Here is a 27,671-nt window from a genome sequence, read left to right as displayed (position 1 = left end):
TCTTTACTGTAGTGAAGTTTAGCTGAAGTTTCCCAATATTTGACTTTTGCTAGCATGGTAAGGTTTATTGTGTCAACTATGTCTGCCCTTTTATCCACCAGCATACAATTGCTCATTTTCAAATCGTCCAAAACATATTATTGTGTTATGTCTCTGATATGGTAATTCAATCTCTTTGCATTTTGGCTGCCTCTACTTCAGACCTATATGCTTTTTGTTGACCCATGAAATCATTCATTCTTTTAAGAAGAAAATGAAATTTAAATTTATGAAAATTAAATTAAGCATATCCAAGGCTGTATTTCTACTGTTTTGGTAGCTTTAGTTGTCAATCTGTAGTTTATAAATCTGATTGATAGCTATTTAAGATGATATTCTTATTCTATTAAAAAAAAAGGGGCTAGGAATATCAAAGATTCCCTAAATATTTCTAACAAGTTTAAAGGACAGATAATCAATTTTAGTAAATCTTCAATTATCTTTGTAAAAATGTTAATGGAAACATTTTTAAATAAATTGGAAAGTATTCTTAGAAATGAAATTTATGTCTGATGATGATAAATGCCTAGGTTTCTCTGGATCTTTGTTCCCTCCAATTCTCTATCCGGCCTAGTTCCCCCAATGCTTGTAATAAAAGAGGGGGGGCAATGACCATCATACCCCTACCTAGGTGGGGTCCAACCCCCTTATTACAGGCATTGGGGGAACTGGGCCGGGCAAGGAATTGGAAGAGATAATTTTCTAGGCTTCTCTATCCAATTCAAAAAAATCAAATAGGCATCTCTTTGACCTATCTTGTCAATAAATATAATTAATATTTCTAGTTGAAAGATTCCCCTAGTATCACAAGTTAGAATAACCACGACAATAAAAAAAGTTAGCATGGCTGTACCTTTCCCTTAATTTTTATATGGGAAAGGGTTCTCTGAGCAAATGGGATAGGATGGAATCTCCCAAACCCTCCTACACTTCTTATGTGTGTAAAAATCCTTTGTTGCGTCGCAGGATGGTCTCTGCTGTGTCGCAGGATGTGCACCGCACACTTTGCAGTATGGCAGAGGATTTGGACTCTACTTATGTCTCCACTTTATTGATCATCCAATCGCCTTCTTTGATCTCAGTTCTTCAATCAATCTGTGCTTATTATAAGGAAATGAGAGAGTGCACTTTCCAACCAATGAAGGGGTGGGTGATTGAATATCTTATAAGGCTTTCAATAAAAAGAGAGAGAATGTAGGGTCTATATAGATGGGATGTGAGAGATGGGATGTGAGAGAGCTTGTACAAGAATTTGCACACCCGCATCGTGGTCCTCTTTTTTCCTAATTTTATATCAATTTAAAAAGATTTCTATAATATTTTAGAAAAAAAACAAAGACAATGTTGCGATAGTAAACCTCGGGAATTGGGAGCTGGGTTTTAAAATACGTGATTGCTGATCGGAATCGGTGTATTCGAGAAATATTCTAATGATTCTGGTGTTATCCAAGAATCGGTTATTTTTGATTTGCCAGAAATCGGGACCGGTGACCACCGATTCTGATTTATGGCGATTCTTGGAACCATGCTTGGGACTTGGGAGGGAGAGAAGAGTTTCAGTTACGCTCGCTTTATCCGCTTCCCCAAATCCCAATACTGCCAGTCTGCCAGTTCGTGGAGGAGTGGCTGCGTAGGTTAAACGCAGTTCGCAGTTCGCACCTCTGCAACCCCTCTCTCAATTAAAAGCCAAGGCATCAATTGGGAGTGTCCGAAGCTCCGATAAACATTTCAATATGGATTTTGAGGTAAGGGCCGTGGCAGGGATTGAGAGCTGCTTCGTCTCCCTCCCTGTCTCTCTGATCCAAACCCTTCAATCCACTCGTGGAGGCTTTCTTCCTTCCCTTCTCGCGCTTGAGCTCCGATCTACTGACAACCGTTCCTGGCACGTAGCCTGGTCTGGCTCGGCATCAAGTTCTTCGGCGATTGAGGTACTGTAGTTCCACACTTGAATTCTTAAATTGAAACGCCATTAGTGCTCTGAATTTTACTGAAATTTGTAGTTTCATTTTGGAAGTCTAGTGTTCTAGTTATATTTGATGTGTACGATATTTTCAATCATGATTGTACATTTCTTTTTGGTGTATTGTTCAAATTTTGATACTCATTGTTATTTTGTAACTTTAGTTCGGGTATTAACCCGCATTGGTTGGGAAATCTGGATGAGGTTTTCAAGAGAACGGAAAAGCTGTGCTTTGTTTAACAGAAAAATTTACCATTCATTCACTGCATAGGTATTATAGATTTAGTTCCTTTCCAAGAATTTAGTGCTTGCCAGAATGGTGCTGGAGTCAAGAAGAGCAGAAATTGGACTGGATAACATATGTAAAGTGGTACACAACGAGTGACATGTTTTAGGCAACCTGAACTGTTGGATGAATTGGGTGCCCCTTGAATGGGCCACATGTCTAATTTGGTGTTCCAACTCAACTATATGCACCCACCTTGTATTGGACAACTCTTATATCTTTAGATGATAAATTGTCTTGCCCTTTCTTTACTCGTAACCCATGTTTTCATGGTTTGGTTTTATTTGGCTTGGATTAGGTGGATAGAGGAGGGGGTTGGGCCTACCAATGTGTCAAATTTGGGTACAAGGCAAGTTGCCATGTGGCACTGTGACAACTTTCCTATAAAGTTAACAAGCCACCGCTCTACACCGAAACAGAGAGGAGCTGGTTCATTAAGAATCATAACACTACGCAGAGCTTTCAACATTCGCTATGCTACGCGCTACGCGGTGATCTACGACCACCCTGCCTTCGATACACACAGAGAAGTCCATTTTCTCTTAAAACGAAAGAAACACTCTTTCTAAAAAATCCACTACCTGACTGCTCGCCGCCCTACTTCAATGAAGTGCCAAAGGCTTGTGCACTTAAGTAGGCGACCAGTCTGGGTAAAACAAGATGAATCCAAGGAAGAGGAACTCATTGGGATTCGTATAGGTCATTTTCTTGTAGGGGGTCCTATTTGGGTAGGGAGGCTCCCTCCGTCAGGCCTTGCTTGAATTTATATCGAGAGTGGGGCTTGGGTTTATTGCCTGTAGCCGAACGCTACATACTCGAGCTTTGCCCTGCCCACCTCCCTTCTCGTGTTAACACACTCACGAATGAAATATCACATATGTATACTGACTCGTTACTACTACTTGAACCTTACCTAACCGAGCTATAATACAACCAGATAGTCTAGGACCATTAATCGATCAGCTAATCCGATCAAGCAAGAGAATAAGAGGAAATATTAAACACTACGCAATTAGACCTATGTGCCTTATCATTTAGGAGGTCTTATTTCATAACCTTCGCAACCAAAGGATCGAACCAGAAACGAAGGCTGTAAATGGAATAAAGACGTCTTTCCCGGCTTTGGAATTTAAATTGTGTTAAACAGTCATAAGCTGTCTGTTAAGCTTGGCACAGCACAATGCCCGGTTTTCCCTGTTGCCTCCTTCCCATAAAATTATTTTGGTAATTTATAGAGTAAAAACTAATCGTGGTTCTAGTAATTAGGATACATGGACTTGTTATGATTCACCTTTGATGTGAGGTTAAATGTTACCTTTCAGGGGGGTTGGGTCAGTGTGATAGGGGATTACATCCATCCCATGGGTGACAAGTTGGGGTAGTACCTCAAAAGTGAGTGCAAAAATGATAGTGAAAGTATGAAATGCTAGTAGATTCCATTATAACAAGATGGCATTTTTGTAACTTTGATCCCCTTGCCCTTTTCATTTGCACCTGAAACTTTACCAATAAGATGGTTGAAGTGTCCTTTATCACATGGACTTGCCCAAAGCTATCTGTCTACCATGGCAAGATTTGACATTTGGGTGAATTCATAACCTCCGTGGATGAACATTAAGATTTCCCTGAAATATAATGTATTGGAGTTTTTGAAAATTATTGACCTCTTAGTTTCAGTATAAAACATGTATAGACTATTGGTGTCTATGGTACTAAATTCAATATGAGGCTGCCAACATTAATATTATATCATAGACACAAATTTGGGCTTATGTTGGTCGTGTTCTAAATTTTTTTGTTTTCATAACATACCTTCTTACCCATTTCAGTTATTTGTGGTTGTTTTCAAATTTACTCACTCTTGTATCTGATTGAAATTTTCTGTGTTTGATCAGGTTGCTCAACAATTGGCTGAGTGCATGTCTCTACCACATCATTTGATGGTGCAAGTGAGAGCCGTTTCTAACTTGCCGAAAGCTACACTAGTTACGATAGAGCCCAATACTGAGGATGATTGGGAGGTTTTGGAGCTCAACTCGGAGCTTGCAGAGGCTGCTATTTTGAAACAGGTGCCTCAAATTATGTCTATCAACTGATTTATGCAGTACCAGTGGCCAAATCAAGCTTTATTAGCCCTATTTTTAACTGTTAGATACTGCTTAATTCAGTAGGGTGTCCCTTGTATCATAAAGGTTTGCTTTTGATTTTCTTTGGCTTCAGGTGGGCTCAAGCCCGCCGAGCCAAACTTGCCCTCCTACTTGTAATTACACGTCTGTTTATTCAACTCATTTGAAGGTTTGGAGCCATTCAGGCTGTCTAGTTTTCCTATTGAATAGCTCTCCTATTTGATTGGGTTATTTTGGTAAATGAGAGTCTTGAAGAAATCAAGTTTAAGTGGATTTCTTTTTGGAGGTTTTGGGTTACTTTTCTATTGTTTATAGATTTCTTCCAACAGAGAATCCAGTTGTTTAATTAAGGAATCTGTCTTAAAGGTGTAAAATGCTTAGTCTATAACTGCTATCAATTTGAATGGGTAAAGTCATGGTGAATGCATATTGCTATTATCTGATTATTTTTAATGAATAGATGATGGTTATGGACTTATGGTTTTGGATAATAAATGGATCCCTACATCCCACGGTTTGATGGTCAATCTGTATTAATGTTCATGTTGAACAGATTTCCTTTCTCTTCTTTTTCTGATTTTATGCATCAGTTAAAATCTTGTCTTCTTCAAATCTTTTATTTTCATTTATGCTGCAAACATGCGGAACTTCACAGAAGCTTTCTTTTACTATATGCAGGTTGGTATTGTGTATGAAGGGATGCGATTTCCCTTGTGGTTGCATGGCCGCAACATCATAGTGTTTCTTGTGGTTTCAACATCTCCTGTGAAATCGGTAGGTAAGATAATACTATGGCATCCTACTTCATATTTACATGATAATCTATATGCATCTTTATTTTATGGCAGGGTATAGATTAATAACTCTTTTAAATATCAAAAAAGAAAAAGAGATGTTAAGCTTGGAACTTCTTCTATTTCAATTATGTAACTTATGTTTTTCTCATAACGGTATTCTATACTCTCCAAAAATAAATTTATTTCCCCTTATGGCATTTGTGAAATTGTTGCTACTAAGGTGCTCTGTGCTCGTATTTATCTGAAAAACTGTCTTAAGAAAATCTGTGAGAAGTTTGTGAGTGTAATTTATTTAAAATCTTATAGTTCAAATTTCATACCATGTGTAAAAAATTTACAATTCTTAGGGGTTTATGTGGTAAAATGTTTGGGGACAATGTGGTTGTGGAGATCATGTATTTGGATCAACTCAGGGACTCATCACCCTAGGCAAAGGCCTACCTCCACAAGCCTAAACTCATGTGGATGTCTCTCCAATGTTGGATGAGGCTCTGCTCTCCACATGTGATCCACGAGACCATCCCATCTCATCCTATCAGCACACATTCCATCAATTCCAAGATTCAAAACAAGAAGTAAACTCAAGCATCAAGATCTTGATCTTGAGTCATATTATTTGCATTACATATTGCATTTGTGGCAGCAAAACCATGACAAATGAGGCTCTCTATTCACCAGTAGAAGAGAAACTATTTTGGTCTCTATGTTGGTTATTTCTTAATCATTACTGATTCTTTTGGGTGTGTTTTGCAGTGCAACTTGTGCCAGGATCTGAAGTTGCAGTTGCACCAAAGAGACGCAAGAAAACCATGGATACCTGCCAAGATTCTTACATAAAACCATCAAGCAAGGAGCAATTGAAAAAGGCATTATTCCGTGTTCAAGATCCAGGAAGGATATCTGTCCACAGATGTGAGTTCAATGGTGTTGAGCTGGGCGTTGTGCTCACTTCTGCTGTTTTTGTTCATCCAGAGACCGCTAAAAGCGCATTGTTTCAAAACTTTCAGCTGGTTATCATATTTCCTAGATTACCACCAAGCCAGAATATGAAGACTAATAAAAGCAATAACCCGAGAAAATGGGGTTCAGCGGTGAAGGAAGAAAACCCTGAGTTGCGGATCGACAAGGAGAATTCTAGGCATATAATTGTTCATCTGTTACTTTCAGATTCAGTGGCCAAAGGACATATAATGCTTCCTCTGTCTCTTCGTCTGTATTTAAGAGCTGACTTACATTCATGTAAGTTTGTTTTACACAAATCTTATCCAGATCCGAATAGGCTCCATTTTTCATGTTCTTTTTCCAATTTCTTGTTTGGCATATCATGTACTCTCCGTTACCGGATTTGGGTTTTGTGATTTTGCAAGTAGAGAAGTCAGAAATCTGCAAGTAAGTAATGGTGGCTACGAACCTCAGAATAAATGTTGGTCTGATGGTTATCGTAGAAAAAAATTAATAGCATGTTTGTGCGAATGATGCCTATTCATTATTGGCCCTTGTTTGGACAGGATATTGATTTTACTCACAAGTCACAATATGCTTCTTGTGACAAGGTTTTCATCTTGCTGTTCTTTACTTTGACATGAGTCAAGTGCATTCTTTACTGAAAGGAATTTGAAAATCCACCAATCCCAAAAATACCTGTACAATACACCTCAAGAACTGTTCAAAAAGAGTTCTCTACTAAATGCTCCTCCAGTCAGTTGTAATTATGTATTTGACTGATATTTTCCATGTTACATTGTTTACCGTTGTATGGATGCACCTACAATTCTTGCCCTGAGATGGTCGAAGATTTGAAGAAGAATGTAATAATTATCTATTCCGACAGTATCAGGCTGCATAACGTCCATAATAGGACGGACTTTGGTGAAGTTGGCAAGATAATAGACTCTGGAGCTGTGCATGTTGGTTGGAAGAAGCCTTTTCTGAGAAAAGAGGGTTATTCGAGAGCTTGGCGACAAGGGCGGTAGAGGTGGGTGAGAAGTTTGGCATGGTAGTCCTAGGTGTTGAGTAGTTTGGGTAATATTTTTCAGGTAGTGTAAAATCTGTGAAAAATTTGTGGTCGATGGGGGTATTAATCCTCATGATTGGAAGATGGGAGGATCGAATTTTAAAAATGTCACTTGGCAAGGGAGGAAAATTGCTTCCCAGTGGGGCAGAGATCCAAATCTTCCTGGTTCTTGCTATTTTGGAGTTTTTTTTTTTTTTTTTGGGGGGGGGGGGGAGGGAGTGTGTGGGGGCAATGGGGAGTGGTTTCTGGATTTTGTGGGTGAGTTGGTTTGGGTCTTTCCCCATGTGTGATGAGCGTTTGTAGTGCATATTAAGTTCTTGGTGTTTGGGTTTTGTTCGGGGTGGTGAGTTTTCTGTTATTTGTCTTGATTGCTGGGTGCCTTTGTATTGAAGCCTCTAGGTTGGTGTGATTCTAATTTGGACTTTCTTGAACTTGAATCAGCTCATGGAATGGGTGCATATTTTCCTCAAATATGACGCTTTCTTTGGGTGCCTTGGCCTCGCCTAGCAGCCTAGGAATTAAGGCACCTGGAAACTTGCATGACAACGATATTCCATATGATGGTTTGTTGTTGTGTTTTGAGACCAACAACTGTGTAGTACTGCATTGTTGATCATACAAATTGAATTATTGAATTATCATTTGCAAACACTTTTAGAGTTCATCTATGCTTTCAGTGTTGTGATTATCATCAAGTCTTTGTATTTAGTAAGCTACTAATGTTTGCAGGGGTTTGTGTAAGAAGTTGCGACCTTGATCCAAAGAAGGATGCTTCTTTATTCACTCTTTCACCTTGCCGGTTCAAGTTTCCTCGGAAGGATAAGACCCTCAATGACATTAGCTTGTTCGAAAGCAAAAAAAAATTTAAGACTAAATCCACACCTTTCGGAACTAGTTTGATTGATGATGCAAATATGATGGATTGGTCAACTCATGAAGATTTTATTACTACTCTTTCTGGTAGTTACTCTAAAGGTGAAAGTCAACAGGCTGCTTCCCAGTCTCCTATTTCAAAACGACAACAAAGTCTTCTCCAGGCTTGGTTTATTGGTCAACTCAAAGCAATTTCGTTAAATACGGGAATGCATGTTAGTTCATTGGGGTTAGGAAATGAAACCTTGCTTCACTTTGAAGTAATGGGTCATAAAATAGGGAGCAATGGAAACATAAAGGCTTTAACTGAAGGTCCTTTAGATAAGAGAAAAATGACTAGAGAGCATCCTATTGAACTCTTATTTCTATTGACTACACCAGAAGAGCTTTTTCATAGGGGTCAGATTGGGACTTATGAGCTTACTCTCAAAGAGGAAAAGAAAAGCATTGATAACCTTGAAGGGTTGGAATTGTCCTTCGGAAAGTTGGATTTGGGTGATCCTGTATTTCTTCATTCTGTCAAAGAGAGGACATTTGATAAAAATTCAGATTTGACCATTTCTTCCTTAAACTGGATGGAGACAGCTTGTTCTGAGGTTATGAACCGTAGGTATTTTCTATCAATATAGTATGGTAATACTAGATGTGCTTTTTGGTTCTGAATTTATATGAAGCTTCAAATGGTGATGCACTCAGCAAGTCTAATCATTCATTTTTGGTATTATATGTATGGGGACGTCTGGGGTTTCTGCGGGGTCCTTAAAGGGACAGTCTATTGTCTTCATGTGTATGCATGATGCATGTGTCAAGGTGTGGATGACATGGGAGATCTTCCAAGCAAAATAAATGAACTGTTTTCATGTTTGTAAGTTGGAACTGCTTGATCTGCAACTTTTTCCTCCTTACTTTGCCGATCAGGATGAGGATAGTGAATGGTCCAGGAAGAAATAAAAAAGTAGAAAAAAGGTTAACAGATATGATAACTATGCCAACTTATGAGATTGGTCTATGGCATTGAAAAACTTCAGGATGCATCCTGTTAAAAAGAGGGCCCTAACCTTGGCAGGTGCTACATGTACAAGTTTTGGTGATGGTAGACTGTCCCCTTTTACTCTCTGCCAGGGACCTCGGATTTCCCCATATTTATATATACGTATTTTTCTTCAGGGTTGACTCTGCTATTATCTCCAACTATTGGGAAGCTTTTTAGTTCTTTCAATCTTCCTCTACCTGGACATATTCTCATATGCGGACCTCCTGTGAGTTCATCCTTTGGATTTGACGGTTCCTTGCTAGTTATATTTTGTTTTTTCGATCAGACTTGTTCTCGTGCTTTGGCTTTCTGTTTTTTGGGTTTCTTTCTTTTTTATGCATATTCCGCATCTTGTACATGGATAGTTTTTATTTGTTGATGAAACTGTGGCTTTTATAACATTCCAGAATTTACTTTTCACTTTCCATAGTGATGTTGATGGCCTATGTCTTGAATTTAGACTTAGCAACTTTTTGATTCTTATCTCCTGTTTTGTTTAATCTTTATGGGTTCCTAAAAGTTCCAAATTTCATTTATAGCATCTGAAGCAAGAAAATGGTTTTATGTTGAATACAAGTGGAATTTACTTCTTGTCTCCAACTTAAATGTTTATTTTCCTTTTATAAAATATCTCATGTTAAATAGAAATCATGAAAGCAATCTGGGTCCAGCCGGAATTGTGGGTATCTTAAAAATCGTGAAGGTATGCAATACTTATATACTCTGGTCCTATTGGCTGATGTGGTTCAGTGACAGCTCAGCTGAAAGCAGCTATTCAAGATCTAGATGTTTCCTTATTGGTTGGTCCATGCAATCATTGAAGGGAACTCTATATTGATGGGTTGATGGCTTCAAGCATTATGGGGTAGCTATTTGCCTCTGATTACGAGAGCTAGATCTCTATGTGCTTAGTGAAAATTTTCATTTGTTTGGAGGTCGATGTCAGTAGTGTCTTAGCATATGAGTTGGCTAAGATGGACCCCTAGAAAAACCTTGTATTTGGGTCCTTACGTTGTTGTGTCGCTCTTTTGTAGGTTCTTGGTCTTTCCTGACTGTTGTTGTTGCTGTTTTTTAGCATTGTTCTACAATTTCTTCTATTAAAAATTTTTGGTTACTTGTATAAATAATTCTCAAGTACTATTTGTTTCCACTGCTAACTTCTCGAAAAATCTGTGACACGGACCTTCCAAGATCTTAACTTAGCTGTAAACTTGAGGTTTTTTTAAACTGCATACCTAATCAATTCTTGAGAATTATTGGATTTTATTTGTTAGGGTTCTGGAAAAACATCTTTAGCCAGGGCGGTTGCAAAATCCCTCGAAGAGCATGAAGAGATCTTAGCACACATGTATGGAACTTTATTAATTTTTCTCTACATCTATATCATTTCTTCCTATACAGCTTAATTGAGATGCATTGCAAAAATCTTCATATGTCGTGTCAAATTGTACCCCATGATGTGCATCAGTACATCTTTCTGATTTACTATGTTATAAGAGGAAGTAAAAAAGATTGAATTTTGGTAGATTTTCTCTGATTGAATTTTTTGCCCGCAGAGTTTTTATCAGCTGTTCCAGTCTTGCTCTTGAGAAGGCCTCAAGCATTCGTCATACACTTTCTAGCTACATATCTGAAGCCCTTGACCATTCACCTTCTCTTGTATTCTTGGATGATCTTGATAGTATTTTTTCATCATCTTTAGACTCCGAGGGATCTCAACTTTCTGCTTCGACTACTGCACTTATGGAATTTCTTACGGATATTATGGATGAACACGGGGTAAGATTTCCACTCTAATTGTTTATCTAACATTTTTTTCTGAAATAGCTGGCAGTAAGATCTCAAGGACAATATGCTTGCCACAATCTATTGTCATAGCTCTGATATCATTTCATACATATTGAGCAGGACAAGAGACAAAGGTCCTGTGGAATCGGCCCTGTTGCATTGGTGGCTTCTGCACAATCTCTTGAGAATCTGCCCCAGTCGCTGAGCTCTTCAGGTTCTCATTAGTTATTCACCTTCTTGTAAAAGTCAAATGTGAAAAGAACAATGATAAATAAATGACAAGAAATAAAGATAAAAGATAAAAAAATCAGTAGGCTTGTTATTTGATGTTTTGAATACTTAATTCATTAATTTGGCATGTCTCAGGGAGGTTAGACTTCCACGTGCAGTTGCCTGCACCTGCTGTCTTAGAACGTGCGGCTATATTGAAGTATGAAATGCAGAAGCGTTCCTTGAAATGTTCCGATGATATCCTGTCAGATGTGGCTTCTAAATGTGATGGCTATGATGCATATGATTTGGTATATGCTATTCCAGAAAAGTACTGAAATAATTGTAGATCATTTTCTCTAGCATAACTTCTGCCTTCATCTTTTAATCTTTGGTTTTATGGCACATGCTTTTGGGTTTGTACTTAATCTAAGTTGAAAAGGTTAAATATCTTTTGGGGAATTGAAGCTTATCGTATCTCCTCTTATTGTCTAAAAATTTTGGCTCTCTTTCCTCAAATTCATCCACTTTAAATGGGAACAACATCTAGCTCTCTCTCTCTCAACCCCCCACTGTGCTCAAGCATATTTGTGGAGAGAGAGAGAGAGAGAGCTGTGATCTGCTATTTTAGGTGAAAACACTTTCTACCTACCATGTAACCTCCGTGCTTGGGTGCAGGAAATATTGGTTGATCGGGCTGTACATGCTGCTGTTAGTCGCTTTTTATCTTTTCATTCTGCTTGTGATGAATGTGAAAAGCCTGCTTTGGTAATGGATGACTTTATGCAAGCAATGCATGATTTCCTTCCAGTAGCTATGCGTGAAATTACTAAATCTGCTTCTGAAGGTGGTCGTAGTGGTTGGGAAGATGTTGGTGGGCTTATGGACATCAGAAGTGCTATTCAGGAGGTATAAATTTGCTTTTGCCTGATACTAAATTTCTTCCATACTTAAATTACCATCATATTGTGCGAGGACAGAATCGCTATATAAAATGAACATGCCCAAGGATTTCTTATTAATTCTTTTTTATATCAGATTTTTGACATATTGACTACTCTCTTATATTTTCTTATACACATACAATTTTACTTCTTAAAAGTTGGTTGAAATATACGGGAAAACACTTGAAATCTTAATTTAAGATAATGAAATAGAGTTGGTGTGAATCTGGGAAAAATGCCTAGCAGTCATTTTCTATCACCCAGTGTATACAAGTTGCATTGTATATAGGGATTCTAGTTACAATATGAAGATTGAACACCCTACTTTAAATATGAGCAGGGTAGAGATGTGGATTGCATGCATTTATCTGGTGCAACCTTTTTTTTTTGAACTAGTCATGCAGTCAGACTAGGAATTTATACTTACGTTACTGAGTATTAAATTTGTGATTTTATCATAGCAAATTTTCAGTTGAAGAGGGAAACAATAAGTATCCTATTTCTATTAGATTGGAAATATGGAATGATCAAAGTGGTTCAATCAAAGAGCAGAAGAGAGGAAAAAACGATTGAAAACATGGAAGAAGATCTTGAAAAGGCTCTATAAACTTGGCAATCCAGTTGCCTGTGGTGCCCCATTTCTGAGGACTCTTTACTACGGAGAGTGGATGCCTTCATCTATGTGCTTGGTATAGGTTACCATGTCCTTGGGGCGAAGGATGCTTGACTTTGGTCAGAAGGTTGAGGAGCTTTTTCTTTGTTAAGTCTTCTCTTTTGTTTTTGTTACTTGTGTAGCAGAGATGAGAGTCTTCTGTATCTCTGACGTATAGTTGTTTGCTTTGGGGAGTTTTGAGACTGAAGATAAATTTTTGATAAGAGAAATTCAATGCTGTGGGAATGCCCTGACCAAGGATCTTTTTCTAGAACTAGAAAGATTGGTAAGTCAGGAGTATACCAATCATCAAGCATGTCCTTGAGGTAAAGTATTGATGTAGGTTGGGTCCAATGAACCCAAATATCCCAATGTGATGGACACACAAGTCTCAATTAGCAAGCATAATAAGTTTTCGTGGAGAAATTTTGAAGATATCAAGTCCTTTCACAGAGTCCAGAAAAGGAAACTGACCCCCTTATAGAGGTGGTGTCAAACCATAATAAATATGCACAAATTTTTTATTATGCTATTACTAGACTCAAGGGACAATCCTAGAGTATTAATTTCACAAGGAGTAAAGTGTAGTAGTCAAGGTGTTGTGAAGGCAACCAGTTGCCTTATGCACCAGGGTGCCCACAACTGAAACCTGATGCTCTTGGCCTCCGCATGTTATAAATTTCAGTACATTCTCATTTCTGTAAAACCTAACACGATGCAGAGAAGAATGGAAATCGCAAACACAATCACGCAATGCGCACACAGATTTTACGTGGTTCGGCAAGGTTGCCTACGCCACGGTGAGATGCGATCTGTTTCACTATCAATGGAGAATAGGGTTACAGTCGCTTGTTCCTCACACCTCTCTCAGATTTGCAATACAGAGAAAGAACTCTCGCTATAGATTTATAGTGAAACCCTATACAGGAAATTTACCGAAATACCCATATAGTCCTTAAACCTCATCAGAAAGTCAAGACACCAAAACCTCAACAATTTCTACCCTTTTCTGTTTCTATGATGTCACGTTACGGTTTTACGTCATCCAAAGTTAATGAAACTCTAGATTTTAAGATAGACTTAGAGGACTTACCAACGAACAAAACTTTGGATATATGCGCAACATGACAATACTGAAATCGTATGCATGGATTTCTCAATCAGTTGTTCCATCATTCATGTAATAATTCCAATGGGCAATGGGGTTCTGGTCAACTGAGCCTTTACAATCACTCCAATTGACTTCAAATCAAAGATAGAATTTCTGGGGTTTTACAGTAACCTGTCCACAGGTTATGTAATGGTATTAACAACCAAGAAAACTAAGGAAGACCTCCAAAAACAGTAACTCTTAAATCTCTATATTCCCTAGAATGCTTTCTTTTTACATGATTGGATCACTAAATAAGATGGAAGGATGTCAAAACAACAACAGAAGCTTTGGTGGACCTTCTTGTTTAGTTGTGTAGGCGAGAACGTGACTTTTGCAGACTGGAAAATAAAATTTTCATAGTGCAATCAGATGTTGGGGACGTGATTGATAAAATTAAAATCAGAATCGCACACTGGACGAGAGCTGATGAGCTGTTTAAAGATATATCAGCAGAACAGCTCTTTAGAGACTGGTCTTATTTGCTCTTTATGAAGGATATAAGATCAAAGAGGATAATTCATTAGCAGCCCCTCCTGATGGAGTGCCCAAGCTAAATATAGATGGTTGTTCTCTGTGGACCCCGAGACTTCAGGTATAGGGGGAGTAGTTAGAATATTGGATAGAGGTGTGGACGATTTATTCTCAGGGCCTATAGGGGAGGGAGACTAGACTAGAGCAGAGTTAATGGCTCTTAAGACTAGCATAGATCTATTATTAAGCAATGGGTGGTCTCAAGCTATAGTAGAGATTCTTCTTATGTATGAAATGGATGGCAGATGAATGGGGTGAACCATGGTGTTATGCACACTTAATTAGCCAGTTTGTCAGTTAGCTACTCAAATCAGTATACTATTCTCATGGCAGTCTAGGAGTGCTAATGAGGTTGCAGATGAGTTAGCTAAGCTAGGGATTGAGGACCTTGGATTTGTTTTGGGAATTTTATTTCGTTGTTATTGGTCTGTCAGAGTTCTCCTTGTATTGGTTGGGGCATCCTTGGCTGATTTTCTTATCTGGGTTACTTTCATGTGCATTGGGTTAGTCCTCTTGTAGAAGGCTGGTTGTGTTGTCTTCTATGTATTTGTATTACTATGTACTCCTATGATCTTTTCAACCAATCCGATCCTTGTTACTTATATAAAGAAATCTGTAGAGCATATTATCAACTGTGTTATGAATTTATGATATTTATCTATTTCATCATCAAAGAACTGATTTAACATAAAGCGCTATTTGTTTATGCATTTTAATTCTTCTACAAGTCATAACTTGTTTTTATGACTGCCTGTATTTCTTTTAGTCAGTTTGAGCTCCAGTGGATAAATCTTCTATGTAACGGAATGTTAAAATCCATTTAAAAAAAAATGTCTAGGAAGTTACGAAATTAGTTTCTTGTCCTGTTTTGGTTGAGTGTCTTTTTTATTTTCTTCTAAGAATTCTTGTATCTATTGTGTGTGTTCCATTTCGATATATATATTTTTTGGTTTCTCTACTACATTTTCTCTTTATGTTATGATAACAGATGGTTGAATTGCCATCGAAGTTCCCCAATATCTTTGCACAAGCTCCCTTAAGGTTAAGGTCAAATGTTCTGTTATATGGCCCACCTGGTTGTGGAAAGACACACATTGTTGGTGCTGCTGCTGCTGCATGTTCTTTACGATTTATATCTGTGAAAGGGCCTGAGCTGCTGAACAAATACATCGGTGCTTCTGAACAAGCTGTAAGAGATCCCTAGCATTTGCATTATCATTATTTTTATTAGTCTGTTTCATTAGTAGTACAATATCTGTGGACCCGATTCTGAACAACTGATAATACTTGAAGGGCTTCAAGTTAAATACCATTGACTTCATGATAGGCCTGGTAGAGTATAGTGTACAGCAGCTGAGGTTCAATTAGGACTGGAGTTGAATAGGTTGAATTCGGTTTGTGGTGTGTGTTGGTATGATCAGGTGACAGATGTAGGTAATGCAGATACTTGGCGGAACCGGTTTGACCTGTTGAGGTCCTATACCACCAGTTAAATACCATTGACAGATGTTGGTTCAGTAGGATATTTGGGGATTTATTTGTTTATTCAGGATAATCTTGTAATCTTTATTTTTATTGGAAGTTGGATAACATAGGAAATTGGTTTCTTTGTTTGAGATAGTTACTTAGTTTACTACATTTCTGTTTTAGGATAGAGTTAGGAATATTGTTTTTCCTTTATATATTGGATATGAGCCAATGAAATAGATGAATGAGAATGGAATTTTGAGTTTCGTTGAGTGTGCCTGTGTGGCTTGTGGTTGTGTGATCTCTCGCTCTCTCTCCTTCCCCTCTCCCTTGCGTCCAATCGGGTTTCCCTTCTTTCTCTTCTTCTTTTTCTCTTGTTCCTTCATACTATTTTTCTCCTTAGTATCAATACCCTGTTCTGGTACTAGTGCTGGTACAGCAAGAGAGGCCCCGATCTCTCTCGGATCCCCTCCTCTTTTTGGGCTAAAAGTTTGGGGCTTTAATACCCACTCTTGGGCGATCCTTTTCTGCTAAACCTCAGTTTGAGAGCCTGCTGGATTGGGAAGTTTCACAGTCAAAGTTCATCTTTCTACCACCAGATTTAATTTTAGCACTCTTGCTTATTTGATATTTGTTTGTTTTGACCTGATTGATTGTTGATGGCCATCCATAGATCTTGGGGTTAACAACCTCTGCACAAGATTTCTAGTCGATTGGATGGGTATTGAGAGAGATTTCTCTCGTGGAATAATTCTGGGTTACTGCTGGTTTGAGGACTGAGGTTCTATCGTGGTTGTTGAAGAAGATTTGGTGTCAACATATTAATTGTCACCATATTCCCCTCTTTCCCTACAATACCCCTTCTTTTCATGTAAATCTATCTTATTTATTGTTAATGCCTAGTTTTTCCTTATTCTTTAAATACTAATCCCTTTTGTGTCCCTTCCCTCTTAGACTACCTAGCAGCCCCTTAAAATTTCTGGTTATTTACCAAACTACCATCCCCTTTTGAAATTTGGAGTCTTGTTGATTGGGTGAACCCATAAGTGATCCAAACCAGGGTTTTCGAATTCCGGATTGCATTAGTGGGAGGTTAAAGACTTGATGTTGGGTTAATTGGTCGATGAAAGGATGCTTGGCAGTTTTTGTTTTTCCATTTTAAAATAGCAGAAAACTCTCTTAAGAAACGGGTTCAGGACTAAAATAGTAGACTGGGAAAGAGTGAAAGAACTTGATAGCAGAATTCAAGGACAGACTTTTAATTAAGGAAACATATATTGGACTATCAGTTGTCAGAACGGATGGCTTTTTGCTACATTAGGATTGAAATCACACAGTTAAATAAGCCTAATGAATTCATGGGTTCAGAATTCGTTGAAAATGCCTGTCATTTTACATTCATGCATATGATACTCTAGTCTTTTTGGACTGGATCTGGATCAAATTCTGACCTAAATGATAATCTGGGAATTTTTTTATGCTATTAGTCTATTACTAGATTACAGGTTAACCTTCAAGAAAGAACTTAGTAATGAAGACTTGGTCAAAAGTGATGCAACTATCCTGGGTGTAGGGTGGGAGAATGACTCCTTGCCACATCACTTCGGCCTTCTAGTTGCACACTACCTCAAAAGTTTACTGAAACACCTGTGAAACTAAACTAAAGATAGATAAAATAGAAGTTAACCAACTCAAGTCATAGCCCTACTTCAGTTGATTCTCTTCAACGTAGGGCAATAATCCAGCCTCAAGATGAATTCAAGTGGGCCACACATTGCAAATGACCCTTGCCCCCTGGCTCATATCTCAATCAAATTCCAGTGGGTTTTCTAGCAGATCGTTGGACCTAACACTTGGGCCAAGGTAGTATGTACAACCTTGAGGACCGAATACCCTAGAAATAGTGTCCGATCAATGATCTGTCTGGTTGGCTTGTCCATACAAGGGAATCAGTCTACAGGCAGTACTTTTTTAAATGATGAAACCATTGGACTGGCTGTTGGACAAATATTAATGTTCTACGCTTCTCAAGAATCAGCAGCAAAACTAAATTTTGGGTTAACTGTTTCTTCGTTGTTCGTGTGGCACTTTTGCAGCCACAGTTGTCACGATGACAAGGTGACCCAAGGCAAAGAAGAAGAAGAAGAGTTACAGAAGATACAGCCAGACGGTTCCACTTCCACCCCTAGTTAGCAAAAACGTGTTTAAAACACCATTTTAAATGCGTTCCTGTTTTTTACCATTTTAAACACATTTTTCCATTTGTTTCCCAAACATACGGGAAAAAATGGCAAACGGCAAGAATTCCTGTTTTAAACGCATTTAAAACACGTTCCCGTTTTTGTGGTGTTTTCTAAGATCTTAGACATGTTGAACAATGGCTTACTTAATTGACCATATCTCTCTCTACTGAACTCTGATTGACGTGATTCTTTCGCCGACGTAAAGCTGAGTTGAAGGGTTACACTTTTCATGCTATAACCTTTAACTCATGTTCAATACCCAGACCCAAATTAAGCTACAAACTGATGTATCTACTGAAAAGAGTTTCTAATACGATGACGCCCAACTCCAACTGAACATGCATCATTCTGGGAGTGTGTTGGTTGTGTTGTCAACAATGAACAACACCATAGCCAAGCCACATTGTTCAACAGGACTTTGGGCAGGTTTTTTTTTTATTATTATAATTTTTTTTATAGTATATGAATTTGACATTATATTTTGGATGATATGTCTAGGAACTTATAATGGGTTTAGAATATATATATAAATGTGCATTGATGTTGGATATTATATTTGTTTTGGAACATCAGATGCAGGTATTCAGGTAATAATCCTCAATTTATATGAGTATACTGCCCTTTTTTTGAAATCTACATGTTTAAAACCCGTACCGTCCATTCCATTTTTTTGACTGTACCTTTTGGAGTTTTACGCCGTTAAAAACCCGTACCATCCGTTTCTGTTTTTTTTTTTCTGGTGTTCCTGTTTTTGCTAACTATGGTTCCACCTCTTAGGATGATTAATCTTCTCTTTCACTCTTCTTTTTTCTCAATTTTTTTTTTTAATAATTATGCATGCTTTCATGCATGACAGTGTACCCAATCAAAAGGTTAGAGAAAGCATAATTTTTTCTAACATAATAATTATGCATGCTTTCATGCATGACAGTGTACCCAATCAAAAGGTTAGAGAAAGCGTAATTTTTTCTAACATAAAAATGTAAAAAAAAAAAATCAAGAATGGCCATCCCCCAGGTCAAAAGGTGGGACAAGGCAGCCAAGGCAATGCATAGGAGACCAAGGCGGGAAACTTCTGTGCAAAAATAAGGCGAGAACATACCTAACCTTTGGAAAAGTGCCTTCTCGCCAAGGCAGCACCTAGGCAACTGACAACTATGTTTGCAGCCCCTTTGGGCTTTGCTCAAATTCTTGAATTAGCTCCAACTTCATCATGTCGCTAATAGTTACTGATTTCCCCCCCTGATCTCTCAAGTATTTTGTTTTTCTCTAGAATCTCACAAATTATTTAGTTGCATTTTATTAACTAAATCTTCCTCTTCATTTAAGGTTCGGGATATTTTCTCAAAAGCATCCGCTGCAGCTCCTTGCCTTCTCTTTTTTGATGAATTTGATTCCATTGCTCCTAAGAGAGGACATGATAATACTGGAGTTACTGATCGTGTTGTTAATCAAGTTAGTGTTTTGTTATATTCCTTTTGTTAAATTCTATTTTATGGACATTTGTTCTTATTGCATTTTCTTTTATTTTCTTGCAGCTGCTGACTGAACTAGATGGTGTGGAAGTCCTTACAGGAGTATTTGTGTTTGCTGCAACAAGGCTAGTGCTTTCAACTTTTGTTTTTCAAATAATTTACAATATGTTCACTGTGCATAGATTGCATTCACATGACTAAATTGCAGATTGCACCCTTTGCATCATTGGTCTTGCTTATTTGTCTTTGAGATGAATTACACTTTGCTCTTTTTTTTTCCTGATTTCTGCGTTAATGTTAACATGTGAACTGTTGTTGGTAGGAACAGTTTCTGACCATTGGATATCGACTCAGTCAATATAATTCAGCAAACCACTCAATTGCAGATTTCACCCTTTGCATCATCTATTTGGTTTCTCTTTGCAGCTCCATGAGTGCAAGCAGCACCTATGTTCTTGGAGATCCATGTCCCGATTTGACACAGGTTGTCATAATTGAGGGCAAGTCCTTGTTCTGATGCCACTTAATGCATCTCAAACATAGTGCAAATAGATATATCTATGATTATCCTTTCTGAAAAATGTAAAAAAAAAAAAAAAAGGCCTGCTGTGTTCGGAAACATGAATAATGGTCATTACAAGAAATTAACAGCATAACTAACTCAATAACTTCAATGAGTAACAAGTACCAACAGACAGAAATGACCCCGAGTATCTGGGGTAAATAATTATCAAAACAATGAAATAAGATTCCGAGAGGGTAGAGGGACAAAAACTACTACTGATGGAAAGCAAATGCAAAAGCTGTTAGAGAGAAGCTGTAGAGCTGGAACTTGGGAGAGAGATGATTTATATCAAGAGAGAAATATAGCCTATTGGTGATGTGGAACTGGGAAGGCTTAGCATACCAGGATCTATCTGGATGAGAATACTAACTTGATAGGGCTATTATGGGGTAGGTTATAAGTTAATAAATAGAGAGATTGTGGGTTTCAGGATCTGGTTCAGATCTGATATGGAGTTTACCTTGGATGATGGTGATGATGCTGGTGGTGGCGAAGATGAAGATGGATGAATGATGGAGATGAATAGATAGATGTAGAACTGGAGTCCCCCCGGTCTACCAGCTGTAGGAGTCAACCTAGGCCCACTGAAGGATTCCCACCTTGGCAAATGCTGAACAACTACTTGAGTCACACAAGCATTCAATCTCAAGAGAGAGACTCTATTGGGGGAGGGGAGGAGAAGAAGAGGCTGTTGTGGCCTCTTGGTTACATAAAAAAGTATTAAATGCACTCTTAGAACTCCAAACAAGAAAAGGAGTTCCAATACATTGATCCTATCTCCCATACATACACAACAAAACCCAATACATCGAACGTCATACATAGAAAACATAAACCAAGAAAATTAACTAACTCTCGGAATTCTGAAAAACACACTAAGAATACCAAAAGTTTTCTCCAGCAGTTGTTCCAAAATAATGGACCCAAGTGGACCAAAAAAAGAACCAAATAAAATAAAGAGAAAATTACATAACTAGCTACTTTTGGGTTTTCATTTATAAAACTGTCCACTCTATGTTTGAGTTAGCAAAAATAGACAAAAACAAGTTAAGGTTTACAAAACTGGACAAAATAGTGCCTCTCCCTCCCAAAATTACTTTTTTAGACATGTTTACCCCTGCCATTGTCTTCTTGCCCAGGCATCCTCCGTTCCCTGCAACCCACCCCAGTCCCCGCCACCGCCATTCTCTGCTACCCAAACCTGCCCCTCCTTTCCCTTCCCTGTGATTACCCAGGATGCCTGGGCGAGAAGGCAATGGCAGCGGTAAAAATGTCTAAAAAAGTAAGTGAGGGAGGGAGAGACACTATTTTGTCCAGTTTTGTAAACCTTAACTTGTTTTTGTCTATTTTTGTTAATTCAAACATACAGTGGACAGTTTGTAAATGAAAACCCAAAAGTAGCTAATCATGTAATTTCCCTAAAATAAACTCAGCAGGGCCAGGTCCTGGCCAGCCTATTCGTAAGGTCTGGGCTTGGCTTGGTTCTGTTCTTGGACCAACATGTGGACCAGGTTCTGGAAAAGAACCTTTTGAGCCAATTTCTACCCTGCATCAATTGGTGGCTGCTGCAACTTCAATTCTACATGCTTCCCAATTTGAGGCTTCTTGGTTCCACATCAATTTTTTTTTTTGATAAGTAATGATACTAGTATGACTCTCACGAGGACTCTGAGAAGGTATTGAGATTTGAGCCCGATCCAAAAGTGATAACCATATAGGGGAAAGAAACTGGACTCTTATCAAGGAATACCATTCCAACAGCACATTCTATGGCTCATTGCTTAGCAAGATCATCTACCATTTCACAGGCTGACCTGGCCATCAAGTACAAGAAGGAATTCGATATAGAAGCCAGGTGTTTCTGATGTATCAACAAGGTTTTGGAATATGATTAAAATTTGCAAAATCTGGGGTTTTTGTTATCGCCAAGGGCCTGCTGGAATTTCGAAGCTTGCTTATAAGATGAACGAACTACTGAGAACCATCACCCTCTATTAAGAGTTCCGTCCCCTATCTGTAGGTCCATTGCATGACCTTTATATTGAACATTTTTTTTTATCCTTTGGATAAAGGTCCATGATCAATATGCATTTATATATATTTTTTCTATTTATATCTCATAGTCCAATTACCTTCTATTCCTTGTATTTCAGACCTATAAGGTTATAACATAATGTGGTGACAAAGTTTTAAAATTTAGAAACTTAGATAACCAGATCTGGAAATCATGAGTGACGAGAACAAAGTCTGCTGTATTCACTCGACAATCATGGAAAAGATGGTTCAAAATGAACAAAGGCAAGTGCTTCTAAGACCCATATACCAACTTTATTATATTGACTTACAAGACCTCTACTTATTGATAAAACCAGGGAGAAATTTGTTCCAACGCTAAAATGAACAGAGTGATGGACATACAAGGAAAACTAAGTGTACAGTTATACTAGTCTTATGATCGAGCTTGTTGAACTTAATGGGCCTTGTGTTAGTATTTACCAGGTCCATATGATCCAAGAATGCTGCAGCCTGTGCATCTACATCAGCTTAGCAGCGTGATTTTCTAATCTTAATTCAATTTCTAACATAACACCCCCTAAAAGAAAAGAACAAGGACGATGAATGGTGCAACATAAGTTAAATGATAATAAGGATTTTTACAACAATATGAGGGACTTGGAACTTAGAAGCATTCTGTTGGAACAATCTAATACAGAACCAGTCTTTCTTGTAGAATTCATGTAAGAATACTAAGCTGGTCATGAACCCAAGGTAGGAGACAAAAGCATTAATGCCCAAGGTCAAATCATTGATTTTATCATAGCATTATAAGCACAGTCTATATTGCATTCAAGGTCGGCGATAAACATTTGTACGGCCACAATTACACCCAACATTGTGGGGTTATTGGCGTCTTTATTTTATTGATGACCGCATATGTGTTCAGACTAGCTTTATAATGTCAATGGTTTATTCTGAATCAATAGTCATTCTTATTTTAGTTTTTTTTTTTGTGTGTGTGTGTGTGTTTCTCTTCTTATATATTATTAAGTAGAGGTGACAAGTTTAGGTCTGGTTCATTTCTTTCCTTGCCAATGGCCCTTTGTCAAAATTTTATCTCAAAGAAAATTATATTTTTAAATGTTCTTTGGCCTTTGTTTGGTGGGACCCATATGAATTCTAATGTCTGCATTCTGTTTACTTCCAGTCGACCGGATTTACTTGATGCTGCACTTTTGCGACCTGGAAGGCTTGATCGTCTCCTTTTCTGTGACTTCCCATCACAGCGTGAGAGAGTGGACATTCTAACTGTTCTTTCTAGAAAGGTTAGTAATGCAAGAATTCGTGATTACAGTTTCATACTGGTGTGTGGATGTGATTGCTTTCTTTGGAAAACTCAAGAAGAACACAGCTTCAGGGTGTTAAATAGTGTCAAGACATAACATATGTCAAACAACTGGGATTAGATGCTTCAGATGTTTTTTTGTTGGCTAATTTTAAGCCTAACTTATCAACCAAAGTTGTCGAATCAGCTGAGACATTAACAGAAAATAAACTCAAAAAGTTCTAAAGTCAGTACAAATTATAAAATTTCTGTTTTTAGATTAATAGATTTCATACTACATATAGGGCTTGCCCTTTTACTTATATAAGAGAGAGAGAGAGCTTATGGGTATGGAATGCATATATTAACATTGTGTATGCAACATGGAAGAGATAAGTATGTCTTAAGAACAATGTTTCAATATCGGAAACGGATCAGGTGAATCGCCCAATTTGTATCGGAATCAACTGACCCCAATCCCGATTTTACCTAATTCTGAAAATGGTGTTCTGAAGGAACTGACCAATTCCCAGCCAACTTGAATCGGAATTGATGGAGACAGTCCCAATGCCTGATTCCAAGTTCTAAAACTAAGCTTATAAATGAAAACGCTAGGTTTCATGTAAAATTTCATCTTCAAGCTGCATATGCAATATTATATTTATGTTCTATCGTGATGACGATTCTGGCAGCTCATAGTTAACACTTAGGATCAGGTCAGTCGGAGCTGATTCAACCTGGAATCTGCAGCTAGCCAGTGACCAATCCGTCTAGTACTACATAATACATATTATGGTTGAGTTTTGAACCAACCAGACCACTTCTATTCCACCATTGCTTCTGCAGCCCTGTGGACTGGAGAGATTTTGGATAAACACACTGTCACCCTGGGGCTTAGGGGATATTTTCGACTGCTATTGTGCTATTTTAAGTTTTATCCCTATGTTTCCTTCTGTGTAATTGATGTTAGTCAACATTTAAATCAACATCAGGAGTTCTTGTTGTCTTCTTTCAGCTTCCACTAGCCAGTGATATTGATCTGGATGCCATAGCTTCTATGACTGAAGGTTTTAGTGGTGCCGATCTCCAAGCACTCCTGTCAGATGCACAGCTTGCTGCAGTTCATGAACTTCTGGAAAATGATGATAGAGATAAACCTGGAAAAATGCCAATCATTAGTAATGATCTTCTAAAATCTGTTGCTTCAAGAGCAAGACCTTCTGTTTCAGAAGTTGAAAAGCGGAAACTATATGGTATTTACAGCCAGTTCCTGGATGCAAGAAAATCTGTTGATGCACAGGTGTCTCTCTCTCTCTCTCTCTCTATCTATATATATATATATATATATATATATATTCTGTTTTCAAACTTCAAAATAAACTTAGTTAAAGAATTATCCTCTACATACAGGAGCATTTTGTGTTTATAGAGTTCTTATAAAGTACTCTTGTTTGTAATGACTTGTCTATGAACTTCTGAAGTGCCCCTACCGAAATTAAATTCTTTCCAGCCCTGATGGAAATGCAGCTGTTAAATATATACCTGCTTTGCCACTAATGGTTTAATTGGGTTTTAGTTTGAATCAGCATAACCTTTATTATATGGTCTATAATGCTTGTTCTTTTTTTTTTTTTGGTGAATTATTATTGTCACAAAGGTTTGTTTATTTATTTTCTTTCAAATGTCACAAAACATCTATTCTGCCACATGAACAGATGATATGTCCATTCTGACCATTGGATAGATAGAAGATGGTCTAGATTAGCCATGTGTCAAATTTCAGAGTCTAATTCAATCAAATACTCCTTTTTGCATTGGCACATATCCCATGTATGTCCATGCATGTGCACCAGTACTCTAGACATTACTGTACATTCTCCCAACTCTGAGTGGGAACAGATGGTTTAGATTAAAAAATATTAAAATGGATGGTTCATATTTGTCTTGTAATTTTTTGAAATATCTTCCATTGTTACGTGGATAACCACCCTAGCCCGGTCCTCATGTTGGCCTTTCTTGCATCATCCATAGATCAAATAGTGGTTATGATTATGGTCAATTGAATTGTGGATTCAGTGAGTCAAAAGCATGGAAACATATTGAAAGTGTCTTGTTCAAACTTGGGACCTGGATTTCTTTCTTCTTTTATGCATCGTATCTCCTGAAACTATTGATACATTTGGTGTTCAAATCAAGAATTCTAAACTAAGATAAAGAAGTGGTAAAGTATAAAAAGTGTTTCTGTCATGCAGTTCTCTTCTTTCTTGTGAAGAGGATATTATTGTCAATGTGTTGTTGCTTACATGTTTTTTTCATTTTGTATCCTGCCATGCATATCCTTACAGTTATCCATATTTTCAATCAATTAAATGCTTTTCACTGACAAGTTTATCATGTGCAGTCAAGGGACACTAAGGGGAAAAGGGCGACCCTAGCATAAGAGAATGGCTTGTACCTTAAACATTCAATTATCAAACATTGGTCAAGAAGAATGAATTGCATGGTAATATACTTTTAATCATTATTTTCATTTTATGTTGGCATTATTACTCAGCTGCGTCAAATAGTGTTAAGGGCTTGCTCAATGTGGACCCCATGGCTCCACTCTGGTGTGACAGTCCTTACTGGGAATTATGTAGACAATCCATTGTTTTCAAATGATTTGTCTGACCTTCCGAAGCTCTTGAAGGTACTCACTAGATGTACTCTTTCAGCTATGCCAGTTCTTAATGAGCCTGCTAGCTGTGATCCCTCATATTATGTCTTTTTGTTTTTTGGTAACCAATTTTATTGAAATGAGAAGAGATGTACTAAGCTGATATTACAACAACAGAACCAGCCAACGGCGGCCAGCTACCCACAATGGGATTACACTATGCAATAAGGTCCCAGGGATAACAGTACCTCAGTAACTCCCATCTTTGCTAACTCATCATTTGAAATTGAAATTCCCTCGAGATCAAAGTGATCTGGCTCTCCTAATCAGATGCATATACCTCCACAGTTCACTCGGAAGAACTTGGAGTTGGCTAATCATCAGCTAAATATCTCATATTCTAGCATCAGCCAACCCATTATCAAGTGCAATTACCATACCATGATGGCTGCCTTTTGTACTGCTGGGCTAAATAATCTATGTTTTCTCTTGCCAAGCTTCTAAAGCAAATCTAATTTTGTTTGGTGATGTCAATGCAGGAGGGTTTGATTGGTTAGGCATACAATTGGCTTCCATTTCTTGGTCAGTAAGGGTTTGATGTTGGCAATCATGTATTATAAGATGATTTTCTTCTTTCCTATTTCTGCCATGTAATTTAATGTAGGCTGTTCTGCCCATTGAGTATTGTAAAATTGATGCAAATTTCTTGCTAATAATCAAGTCGCATCTCAGAAATTTTGTACTTTAATTATTGGGTCTTCATTCTGATTTGTTTCGCTTGCCTACAATTGTACAAGTATGAAATAAATCTTGCATTTAGTTATTAAACCTACTGGCAACTGAAAATGAAAGGAATAGGGTTGATCAGTCTTCTTGTATTGCGATTTGAACAAGTTTTTGACTGGCTATTGTAAAGCTTTTTACATGTTTCATAACCCTCTCTTGAAAGATCCAAAGGATTCGAAGGCTGGTACACTCGTTGTTCAGTAATAGCCAACTACTATGCTCAAAATAAGTCATCCTTAAGTGGATAAGCTTCTGTGGAACTTAACTTTGTCACTATGTTATAGCAATATTTGTATTCTGTGTGCTAGTAAGAGCTAGTATGCTTAAATATTGGACAGATGAAGAATATTATATGTTTATGACAAATTCTCTTTACTATTTGTTGTGTGAAAATAAAACAGAAATAACATTAACTAATGCAAACTACATAAATTAGAGTCTATGACTGAGATTAAGTCTATCAGTATGGGCTTTCACTGCCAAGCCGTCAGCTAATAAAACATCAGTTCTGGACTTCTTAAAAAGCTCACAGAATCAAAGTAATTGAGGAACAAATGTCAAAAAGGGATAGATAACCCAGGGCCAGTTACTGGAACCCTCCTTGTTGAGTACTTGGAAGGATAAGCTGAGCATCTAACCGAATTTTTATGTGCTTATCTTCCTTTTACACTGCTCTACTGAGTCTTTATCTGATGGTAAAGCTTTTTGCTTCTTGTGTTGATCACTGGCACCTTCCTTGTTGAGTACTTGA

General features: G+C 37.8%; 1 protein-coding gene across 4 annotated transcripts; it reads left to right on the top strand.

Annotated features, from left to right (window-relative positions):
- Positions 1–1,665: 1,665 nt before the first annotated feature.
- On the top strand, positions 1,666–26,962 carry LOC122651310 (peroxisome biogenesis protein 1). Of its 4 annotated transcripts, XM_043844649.1 has the most exons (18): positions 1,666–1,967; positions 4,181–4,354; positions 5,090–5,189; positions 5,962–6,447; positions 7,952–8,701; positions 9,263–9,354; positions 10,403–10,476; positions 10,685–10,907; positions 11,037–11,130; positions 11,283–11,437; positions 11,805–12,035; positions 15,395–15,595; positions 19,446–19,571; positions 19,655–19,716; positions 23,362–23,479; positions 24,494–24,778; positions 25,880–25,981; positions 26,674–26,962. In XM_043844649.1, the coding sequence occupies exons 1-17, from the start codon at positions 1,773–1,775 to the stop codon at positions 25,916–25,918; spliced, it is 3,405 nt and encodes a 1,134-aa protein (XP_043700584.1). In that variant the 5' UTR covers positions 1,666–1,772; the 3' UTR covers positions 25,919–25,981; positions 26,674–26,962. The 4 variants fall into 4 exon arrangements, with proteins under 4 accessions (XP_043700584.1, XP_043700585.1, XP_043700587.1 ...); XM_043844650.1 differs by lacking the exon at positions 4,181–4,354; XM_043844651.1 differs by lacking the exon at positions 1,666–1,967 and having other exon boundaries at positions 4,309–4,354; positions 5,090–5,185.
- The last annotated feature ends 709 nt before the right edge of the window (positions 26,963–27,671 follow it).

The sequence above is a fragment of the Telopea speciosissima genome, chromosome 2 (assembly GCF_018873765.1).
Source record: "Telopea speciosissima isolate NSW1024214 ecotype Mountain lineage chromosome 2, Tspe_v1, whole genome shotgun sequence".
In the NCBI taxonomy this organism is placed as follows: Eukaryota; Viridiplantae; Streptophyta; class Magnoliopsida; order Proteales; family Proteaceae; genus Telopea; species Telopea speciosissima.
The sequence above is the reverse complement of the archived record's forward strand: the minus strand, read 5'-3'. Positions and strand labels throughout refer to the sequence as shown.